At 47.3% G+C, this 11,426-nt stretch overlaps 1 protein-coding gene across 1 annotated transcript in view; it reads left to right on the top strand.

The window, feature by feature from the left end:
• The window catches only part of LOC124028309 (voltage-dependent T-type calcium channel subunit alpha-1I-like), a gene marked incomplete at its 3' end in the record, with an annotated part of 38,732 nt that overhangs the window by 1,586 nt on the left and 25,720 nt on the right, over positions 1-11,426 (top strand). Inside the window, exon 3 of the mRNA XM_046340414.1 lies at positions 135-227. Coding sequence (XP_046196370.1) covers positions 135-227 — 93 coding nt within the window. The remainder of the gene's footprint in view (positions 1-134; positions 228-11,426) is intronic.

Genomic DNA, 11,426 nt, shown 5'->3' with positions numbered 1-11,426 from the left:
TGGGGAGGACACACACAATCTCCTCTCCTCTCCTCTCCAGACCTGACGAAATGCATGCACACCTACAAGCATACACTCACACACACACACACAAACACACACAAACCCTCAGCTGGTTGTGTATCTGTCTCCAGGTGATCACCCTGGAAGGCTGGGTAGAGATCATGTACTATGTAATGGATGCTCACTCCTTCTACAACTTCATCTACTTCATCTTCCTCATCATCGTAAGTACACTACACACACCAACATGACGCTATCACAACAAATCTGTACTGTGTTTTGTCAATCAGTTTGTAACTGGGCTTCCACCACAAAACAATGCCCTGTTAGGTTTGCATAAATCTGATAACAGGAAGCAGGAAATCAGGAATCGTGTAACCAGGAATCCAGGCTAACCTATAGGAAATGTGGGAAAGTTACCAGAATGTTGCAACACTACACCCTATGTGGTAAGAGATTGATTGAGATAGTTTGCCTTTCTTTTATTCATACGCAAACTGGCCTTCAGTGTTTATGGGCAAAGGTCCTCCAACTGAAACATGAGGAGGTAGTGTGATACACTCCTTCCACTCTGGCTTTGTAAGTGATTCCTCTTTCCCTCCGAGGGCTCATCTCCTGGCCCTCATAATGCTCCCATGGGACTCGTTTCTGACTGGCAGATTTCAGTGTTAATAGACTTGTAAAATCAGACCGTAAGATACACGGTTTCCAGAATCAATGGCCGGGTAGACAGTAAAGTGAATTTATCTGAGGCTTAATCTCTGTAATGGATGTGAGTGCAAAGAGGGGGCTGAAAGTTTGGCCCCGCCTCCTGTTCCTTCTTACTTTATTGGCGGCCATGTTTTTGAAGAAACACTGGTGAATACGCCTGAAGATGGAGAAACACTGGTGAATACACCTGAAGATGGAGAAACACTGGTGAATACGCCTGAAGATGGAGAAACACTGGTGAATACACCTGAAGATGGAGAAACACTGGTGAATACGCCTGAAGATGGAGAAACACTGGTGAATACACCTGAAGATGGAGAAACACTGGTGAATACACCTGAAGATGGAGAAACACTGGTGAATACGCCTGAAGATGGAGAAACACTGGTGAATACGCCTGAAGATGGAGAAACACTGGTGAATACACCTGAAGATGGAGAAACACTGGTGAATACGCCTGAAGATGGAGAAACACTGGTGAATACGCCTGAAGATGGAGAAACACTGATGAATACGCCTGAAGATGGAGAAACACTGGTGAATACGCCTGAAGATGGAGAAACACTGGTGAATACGCCTGAAGATGGAGAAACACTGGTGAATACGCCTGAAGATGGAGAAACACTGGTGAATACGCCTGAAGATGGAGAAACACAGGACCGTTTTAGAATATCCGGTGGAGGGAGATTAGGGAGAGAGAAGGGAGAAGAGGGAGGAGAAGGGAGAGAGATGGGGTGGAGGAGGGACAGAGGAGGAGGATAGATGAGAAGAAGGAGGTGGGGAGGAGGGAGAGAGAGGGAGGAGAAGGGAGAAGGAGGGAGAAGAGGGAGGAGGAGGCAGAGGAGGGAGAGAGATGGGGAGGAGGTTGAGAGGAGGAGGAGGGATGGGGAGAAGGAGGGAGAGACATGGGGAGAATGGTGAGAGAGAGAGAGATGAGGAGGGAGAGAGAAAGAGGAAGAGGAGGGAGAGAGATGGGGAGGAAGAGGGGAGAGATGGAGAGAGAAATGGGGAGGAGGAGGAGATACAGTATAAAGAGAGAATGAAGGAGTATGAAAAGAGAGGAGTGAGAGAGGAAGAAATGGATATGAAAGAGAAGTGTGCAAATATAGAGGAATATTGAAAAGAGAGAGGTGAGAAGAGAGGGATGAAAGACAGAGGAGATAAGATAAGGGGAGAAGAGAAGAGAGGGTGTCTAGCCTGCATACTTCAGAGCGAAACAGGTTGAGATGTCTGTATCTCTGCAGGCGTCAGGCTGCTCTGTGGCACCCGGCGGCCATTTTAATCCACGCCTCGCGGCGTGCCGTCTGACTAGCGATAGATCTTAATCCGGTTTGGGTCACAGCGAGTGACCGAATTAGCATTAGCGTTTAATTAGGAACGATCAGAGTGGTGGGCTCCCGTCGCGAGTGTGTGACACATATGCAGTGCACACACACGTCTACCCACACACACATACTTGTGATGCGGATCCTAACAGAGAGGCATGCTGTCCCCAAGATGATGCCATGTCATCATGTGTTCATATCCCAGCATGCATTGCCAGACGGCCCTCTGAGGACTCAGAGGAAGTGACTGCTGTGAATTATGGGTAATTATTTGAAGGAAAGGAGACGGGATCATATACGGTGTTGACATTCTCAAATAAGCTTATGAGGGAAACATCATTGAGGGAAACAGCAATACTATACAGTTAGACTAGGGGCTCCCGAGTGGCACAGCGACCTAAGGCACTGCATCTCAGTGCTAGAGGTGTCACTACACACCCTGCTATGAGACCAGGCTGTATCACAACCAGTTGTGATTGGGAGTCCCATAGGGCGTTGCACATTTCGCCCAGCATCGTCATGGGTTAGGCTTTGGCCAGGGTAGGCCGTCATTGTAAATAAGAATTTTTTTCTTAACTGACTTGCCAAGTTAAATTGAAAATAGACTGTTATTGGTTAGCTTTTTGAGAGGACAGTCATAAACCTGTTGCGCTCATGCTCTTATCTTTACGACCACAGAGCTGCTCCTCTCCAGACCCTCCCCTCTAACAACACATTCACATTATTACCATGCAGAGACTCCTCAATGTCATCCCCACCAACAGGAGCAGGGGATCTTTTCTAGTCTCTTGAGTTTGTGTTCAATTCAATCAAACCAGCATTGCAGTAGCTCGTTTTGAATGGTTAAATAAAATCATGGAATGGTTTGGGTTTCTGTAAAACTTACTACTGCAAAGAGGTAGACAAAGAGGTAGACTCCTTTCACAGGTACAGTTGAAGTGGGAAGTTTACATACATTTAGGTTGGAGTCATTACAACTCGTTTTTTCAACCACTCCACAAATTTCTTGTTAACAAATTATAGTTTTAGCAAGTCAGTTAGGACATCTACATCTAGTCAATTTTCCCAAAATTGTTTACAGACAGATTATTTCACTTATAATTCACTGTATCACAATTCCAGTGGGTCAGAAGTTAACATTCACTAAATTGACTGTGCCTTTAAACAGCTTGGAAAATTCCAGAAAATGGTGTCATGCATTTAGAAGCTTCTGATAGGCTAATAGACATCATTTGAGTCAATTGGAGGTGTACCTGTGGATGTATTTCAAGGCCTACCTTCAAACTCAGTGCCTCTTTGCTTGACATCATAGGAAAATCAAAAGGAATCAGATAGATGGCATCATGAGTGTCACGCCCTGGTCTAAGTATTTTGTGTTTTTCTTCATGTATTGGGTCAGGCCAGGGTGTGGCATGGAGCTTTTGTATTGTGGTGTGTTTTGTCTTGGGGTTTTGGTGTGTATGTATTTGGGATTGTAGCTAGTGGGGTTATCTAGCAAAGTCTATGGCTGTCTGGAGTGGTTCTCAATCAGAGGCAGGTGCTTATCGTTGTCTCTGATTGGGAACCATATTTAGGCAGCCATATTCTTTGAGTTTGTCGTGGGTGATTGTCCTTAGTGTCATTGTTCCTGTTGCTTTATTTAGTTGACAAGTATAGGCTGTTTCGGTTTTCATTACGTTTATTGTTTTGTAGTGTTTTGTCTTTATTTGTATTTACGTTAGTTTTTTCATTAAACATGGATCGCAATCTACACGCTGCAGTTTGGTCCGACTCTCCTTCACGACACCTAGAAAACCGTTACAGAATCACCCACCACCAACGGACCAAGCAGCGTGTTAACAGGCAGGAGCCACAGGAGAGGCAACAGAGGCAGCAGCAGCAGGAGCAGCAGCAGCTGCAGTGGGAGAGGCTGCACCACCTGGAGAAATGGACATGGGAGGAAGAACTGGACGGTAAAGGACCCTGGGCTCAGCCTGGAGAATATCCCAAGGAAGAACTGGAGGCGGAGAAAGCTGAGAGGCGCAGATTTGAGGCAGCACGGTGTAGCGGATGGAAGCCTGAGAATCAGCCCCAAAAAAATATTGGGGGAGGGCTCAGGGAGAGTGTGGCAGAGTCAGGAGTCAGATCTGAGCCAACTCTCCCTGTGTATCGTGAGGAGCCGGTGTTGGAGGTGAGCGAAACAGAGACTGTGAAGGAGTTAATGGGGAAATTGGAGGAGAGAGAAATGAGGGAGTTGCTGTGTTGGCGCTTTTTGCATGGAATTCGCCCGACACAACGTGTTGGGGATTTGATGGCACCTGGGTTAGCGCTCCATACTCGTCCTGATGTGCGTGTTAGTCGGCTGGTGAAGTTGGTGCCAGCCTCACGCACCAGGCCTTCTGTGCACATCCCTAGCCTTGCACGTCCTGTGCTAACACTGCTTTCAAGATCTCCAGTACGCCTTCACGGTCTAGCCCATCCTGTGCCACCTCCACACTCCAGTCCTCCGGTAGCAGCTCCCCGCACCAGGCTTCCTATGCGTGTCCTCGATCCAGTACCACCAGTTCCAGCACCACGCACCAGGCCTTCAGTGCGCCTCGCCTGTTCAGCGCAGCCAGAGCCTTTCTCCTCTACAGCGCTGCCGGAGCCTCCCACCTGTTCAGCGCAGCCAGAGCCTTCCTCCTCTACAGCGCTGCCGGAGTCTGCATGGAGCAGCCAGAGCTGTCAGAATACATGGAGCAGCCAGAGCTGCCGGTCTACATGGAGCAGCCAGAGCTGCCGGTCTACATGGAGCAGCCAGAGCTGCCAGTCTACATGGAGCAGCCAGAGCTGCCAGTCTGCATGGAGCAGCCAGAGCTGCCAGTCTGCATGGAGCTGCCAGTCTGCATGGAGCTGCCAGTCTGCATGGAGCTGCCAGAGCTGTCAGTTGGCAAGGAGATGTCAGTCTGCAAGGAGCTGTCAGTCTGCAAGGAGCCGCCAGTCTGCCCAGCGCTGCCAGTGCCGCCAGTCTGCCCAGCGCTGCCAGTGCCGCCAGTCTGCCCAGTGCCGCCAGTGCCCCCAGTCTACCCAGCGCCGCCAGTGCTCCTAGTCTGCCCAGCGCCGCCAGTCTGCCCAGCGCCGCCAGTCTGCCCAGCGCCGCCAGTCTGCCCAGCGCCGCCAGTCTGCCCAGCGTCGCCAGTCTGTCAGGATCAGTTAGATCCACCAGTCAGCCAGTATCCACCAGTCTGCCAGGATCCGCCAGAAGTGCCAGTCAGCCAGGATCCGCCAGAAGTGCCCGTTGGCCAGGATCTGCCCGTTGGCCAGGATCCGCCAGTCAGCCAGGATCGGCCAGTCAGCCAGGATCAGCCAGGATCTGCCAGATCTGCTAGTCAGCCAGGATCTGCCAGATCTGCTAGTGAGCCAGGATCCGCCAGAAGTGCCCGTCGGCCAGGATCTGCCAGCCGGCCAGGATCTGCCAGCCGGCCAGGATCTGCCAGTCGGCCAGGATCTGCCAGTCGGCCAGGATCTGCCAGTCGGCCAGGATCTGCCAGTCGGCCAGGATCCGCCAGTCAGCCAAGATCTGCCAGATCTGCTAGTCGGCCAGGATCCGCCAGTCAGCCAGGATCTGCCGGAACCACCAGCCAGCCAGGATCTGGTAGATCCATCAACCTGCCTGAGATTCCTCTCACTCCTGAGCTTCCTCTCACTCCCGAGCTTCCTCTCACTCCCGAGCTTCCTCTCACTCCCGAGCTTCCTCTCACTCCCGAGCTTCCTCTCACTCCCGAGCTTCCTCTCACTCCCGAGCTTCCTCTCACTCCCGAGCTTCCTCTCACTCCCGAGCTTTCTCTCACTCCCGAGCTTCCTCTCACTCCCGAGCTTTCTCTCACTCCCGAGCTTTCTCTCACTCCCGAGCTTTCTCTCACTCCCGAGCTTTCTCTCACTCCCGAGCTTTCTCTCACTCCCGAGCTTTCTCCAAGAAGGTGTGTGTGTGTGTGTGTGTGTGTGTGTGTGTGTGTGTGTGTGTGTGTGTGTGTGTGTGTGTGTGTGTGTGTGTGTGTGTGTGTGTGTGTGTGTGTGTGTGTGTGTGTGTGTGTGTGTGTGTTGTGATCAGCAGATCAGCAGGCTACTTTGATCCTAATCACCAGGAAGTCCAATATCCCTGATTCACAGTATTACTGCATTATGCACGCACACAGACACCTGTCTGGAGGTGAATCAAAGGCCCCACACACCTGCAGACCAGCCCTGAACTAAGATCACAGATGGAGCCCTCTCCTTCTTTTTACATATCTCTGTCCTCTCTACTCCCTTCTCCTCTTCTCTCTACATATCTCTGTCCTCTCTACTCCCTTCTCCTCTTCTCTCTACATATCTGTCCTCTCTACTCCCTTCTCCTCTTCTCTCTACATATCTCTGTCCTCTCTACTCCCTTCTCCTCTTCTCTCTACATATCTCTGTCCTCTCTACTCCCTTCTCCTCTTCTCTCTACATATCTCTGTCCTCTCTACTCCCTTCTCCTCTTCTCTCTACATATCTCTGTCCTCTCTACTCCCTTCTCCTCTTCTCTCTACATATCTCTGTCCTCTCTACTCCCTTCTCCTCTTCTCTCTACATATCTCTGTCCTCTCTACTCCCTTCTCCTCTTCTCTCTACATATCTCTGTCCTCTCTACTCCCTTCTCCTCTTCTCTCTACATATCTCTGCCCTCTACTCCCTTCTCCTCTTCTCTCTACATATCTGTCCTCTCTACTCCCTTCTCCTCTTCTCTCTACATATCTCTGTCCTCTCTACTCCCTTCTCCTCTTCTCTCTACATATCTCTGTCCTCTCTACTCCCTTCTCCTCTTCTCTCTACATATATCTGTCCTCTCTACTCCCTTCTCCTCTTCTCTCTACATATCTCTGTCCTCTCTACTCCCTTCTCCTCTTCTCTCTACATATCTCTGTCCTCTCTACTCCCTTCTCCTCTTCTCTCTACATATCTCTGCCCTCTACTCCCTTCTCCTCTTCTCTCTACATATCCGTCCTCTCTACTCCCTTCTCCTCTTCTCTCTACATATCTCTGTCCTCTCTACTCCCTTCTCCTCTTCTCTCTACATATCTCTGCCCTCTACTCCCTTCTCCTCTTCTCTCTACATATCTGTCCTCTCTACTCCCTTCTCCTCTTCTCTCTACATATCTCTGTCCTCTCTACTCCCTTCTCCTCTTCTCTCTACATATCTCTGTCCTCTCTACTCCCTTCTCCTCTTCTCTCTACATATCTCTGTCCTCTCTACTCCCTTCTCCTCTTCTCTCTACATATATCTGTCCTCTCTACTCCCTTCTCCTCTTCTCTCTACATATCTCTGTCCTCTCTACTCCCTTCTCCTCTTCTCTCTACATATCTCTGTCCTCTCTACTCCCTTCTCCTCTTCTCTCTACATATCTCTGCCCTCTACTCCCTTCTCCTCTTCTCTCTACATATCCGTCCTCTCTACTCCCTTCTCCTCTTCTCTCTACATATCTCTGTCCTCTCTACTCCCTTCTCCTCTTCTCTCTACATATCTCTGTCCTCTCTACTCCCTTCTCCTCTTCTCTCTACATATCTCTGTCCTCTCTACTCCCTTCTCCTCTTCTCTCTACATATCTCTGTCCTCTCTACTCCCTTCTCCTCTTCTCTCTACATATCTCTGCCCTCTACTCCCTTCTCCTCTTCTCTCCACATATCTCTGTCCTCTCTACTCTCTTCTCCTTTTCTCTCTTCTCCTGTCCTTCCTTCCATATTCTCTCCCTCTTCTCTTCTCTCCTTTTCTCTCTTCTCCTTTCCTTCCTTCCATATTCTCTCCCTCTTCTCTTCTCTCTCCTCTTCTCTCTTCTCCTGTCCTTCCTTCCATATTCTCTCCCTCTTCTCTCTTCTCCTGTCCTTCCTTCCATATTCTCTCCCTCTTCTCTTCTCTCCTCTTCTCTCTTCTCATTTCCTTCCTTCCATATTCTCTCCCTCCTCTCTTCTCTCCTCTTCTCTCTTCTCCTGTCCTTCCTTCCATATTCTCTCCCTCTTCTCTTCTCTCCTCTTCTCTCTTCTCATTTCCTTCCTTCCATATTCTCTCCCTCTTCTCTTCTCTCTCCTCTCTCTCTCTCTCTTCTACAGTCTGCTATGAAGATTTAGAGGCTGCCTGGCACACGGCTTTGCTCACTCTCCTCTCCTCTTTTATCTCCTCTCCTCTTCTCTATTCTCTACTCTATTCTCTACTCTATTCTCTACTCTATTCTCTACTCTATTCTCTACTCTATTCTCTACTCTATTCTCTACTCTATTCTCTACTCTATTCTCTACTCTATTCTCTACTCTATTCTCTACTCTATCCTCTCCTCTCCTCTCCTCAGCTCTCCGTCTTTAAAGAGGCTTAGTGCTGTGTTTAATAGCTACACGTTGCTGCCACATCCGTCACACAGCTCCACACCCTCTGAGCCTGATCTACCTCTGGGAGAAGTGTGTGATGTGCATGTATGCTCTTTTGCCTGTGTGCATGCATGCATTAGTGTGGGTGAGTGTACAGATGCAATAATTGGACTCTGTTTCTCACAGCAGGAAAATAATCCTGAAGCAACAGGAAATGTGAATTATTATGTAGATTATAATTAATGATCATTTCTTGTAGGGGTTGATACATTTTTCGTAAGGCCAGATCAAGTCTGTGGAAATTACAAACGTTGAATACAATACAATTTGCATGTGAATAGAGCAGATGTGTGTGATGTTTGGAAGGCAACAGAGCTGTGTATAGCTACCCCTATGGGGTTTTTCTGGGTGGGGTTAGTGGGTTGTCTATCTCTCCTGTTGTTCTGATCAGGAGATTGAAGCTGTGCAGCAGAACCTAACAACTCAATACACCCCTTCCTGCCCCGCAGTCTACCTGTCAGATAACACTTCATCAACCCACAGGGTCAGCCAAGGGCCAGGTGAACTCCTGGGAGTTCATTCTGTGTAATCGTTCACTTCCCTTGTATGGATTTAGAGGAAATGGACTGGTGTAAGTATTATGGTTTCACCAATCCAAAGCTTATGAGGAGCAAGTTGAGGAGAAGGATAGAGAATGCAGTGGTTCTCTCTTTTCTGACTCACACACAGAGAGAGAGAGTGTGTGTGTATTAACCTCTCTGGGATATGTGGGATGGTAGTGTCCCACCTCGCCAACAGCCAGTGAAATTGCAGGGCGCCAAATTCAAAACAACAGAAATCCCATAATTAAAATTCCTCAAACATACAAGTATTTTACACCATTTCAAAGATACACTTGTTGTAAATCCAGCCACGGTGTCCGATTGCAAAAAGGCTTTACGAAGGAAGCACACCAAACGATTATGTTAGGTCAGAGCCAAGTCACAGACAAACACAGCCATTTTTCCAGCCAAAGAGAGGAGTCACAAAAAGCAGAAATAGAGATTAAATTAATCACTAACCTTTGATGATCTTCATCAGATGACACTCATAGGACTTCATGTTACACAATACATGTATGTTTTGTTCGATAAAGTTCATATTTATATCCAAAAAGCTCAGTTTACATTGGCGCGTTACGTTCAGTAATGTTTTGCTTCCAAAACATCATCAGCCACATGCATTTACAGAAATACTCATCATAAATGTTGATGAAAATACAAGTGTTATGCATGGAACTTTAGATAAACTTCTCCTTAACTTATTGGATATAGGGGGCACTCTTTTAATTTATGGATAAAAAAACGTTCCCGTTTTAAACAAGACATTTTGTCACGAAAAGATGCTCGACTATGCATATAATTGACAGCTTTGGAAAGAAAACACTCTGACGTTTCCAAAACTGCAAAGATATTGTCTGTGAGTGCCACAGAACTAATGCTACAGGCGAAACCAAGATGAAATTTCATACAGGAAGTGCCCCAGATTTTGAATGCGCTGTGTTCCAAATGTCTCCTTATATGGCTGTGTGTGGGTCACGAATGAGCTTAGACTTTCTGTCGTTTCCCCAAGGTGTCGACAGCATTGTGAGGTATTTGTAGGCAAATCATTGGAAGATTGACCTTAAGAGACTACATCTACCAGGTGGCCGCTTGGTGTCCTCCGTCGCAATTATTGCGTAATCTCCAGCTGCGTGTCTTTTCAGTTTGCTTCGAGGAGAAACACAGCTGCCACGAATGATTTATCATTGAATAGATATGTGAAAAACACCTTGAGGATTGATTCTAAACAATGTTTGCCATGTTTCTGTCGATATTATGGAGTTAATTTGGTAAAAAGTTTGGCGTTGTAGAGACTGCATTTTCAGATTTCTTTCTTAGCCAAACGTGATGAACAAAACGGAGCGATTTCTCCTACACAAATAATATTTTTGGGAAAAACTGAACATTTGCTATCTAACTGAGAGTCTCCTCATTGAAAACATCTGAAGTTCTTCAAAGGTAAATTATTTTATTTGAATGCTTTTCTTGTTTTTGTGAAAATGTTGCCTGCTGAATGCTAGGCTTAATGCTATGCTAGCTATCAATACTCTTACACAAATGCTTGTGTAGCTATGGTTGAAAAGCATATTTAGAAAATATGAGATGACAGTGTTGTTAACAAAAGGCTAAGCTTGTGAGTGAATATATTTCTTTCATTTCATTTGTGATTTTCATGAATAGTTAACGTTGCGTTATGGTAATGAGCTTGAGGCTATAATTACGCTCCCGGATACGGGATTGCTCGACGCAAGAAGTTAATGCAACCGCTGTGTCCGATTTCAAAAAAGCTTTACCGAAAAAGCACACCATGCAATAATCTGAGTACAGCGCTCAGACAACAAAACAAGCCAAACAGATATCCGCCATGTTGTGGAGTCAACAGCATAGCATTAGAATGCACTCCCAGGAATCCCAGTTCCACAATAAATGTTTGATTTATTCGATAAAGTCCATTTATGTCCAAATACCTCCTTTTTGTTTGCGCGTTTAGTACACAATCCAAACTCACGAGGCGCGGGCAAGTCCAGGCGAAAGTTCAGACAAAAAGTCAAAAAGTCATATTACAGTTCGTAGAAACATGTCAAACGAAGTACAGAATCAATCTTTAGGATGTTTTTATCATAAATCTTCAATAATGTTTCAACCGGAGAATTCCTTTGTCTGTAGAAATGCAATGGAATGCAGGTTGCTAACACGTGAGCTCGCTCTTCCAGACCTGCCAGTCAGCCAGACTCTTCCAGATCCGCCAGACTCTTCCAGATCCGCCAGTCAGCCAGACTCTTCAGGATCCGCCAGTCAGCCAGGATCCGCCAGTCAGCCAGGATCCGCCAGTCAGCCAGGATCCGCCAGTCAGCCAGACTCTTCCAGATCTGCCAATCAGCCAGACTCTTCCAGATCCGCCAGTTAGCCAGGATCTACAAGAACCGCCAGCCAGCCAGGATCTGCCAGATCCAACTACCTGCCTGAGCTT

This window comes from Oncorhynchus gorbuscha, unplaced genomic scaffold, assembly GCF_021184085.1.
Source record: "Oncorhynchus gorbuscha isolate QuinsamMale2020 ecotype Even-year unplaced genomic scaffold, OgorEven_v1.0 Un_scaffold_4008, whole genome shotgun sequence".
Lineage (NCBI taxonomy): Eukaryota > Metazoa > Chordata > Actinopteri > Salmoniformes > Salmonidae > Oncorhynchus > Oncorhynchus gorbuscha.
This window is presented reverse-complemented; position numbering and strand designations above follow the sequence as displayed.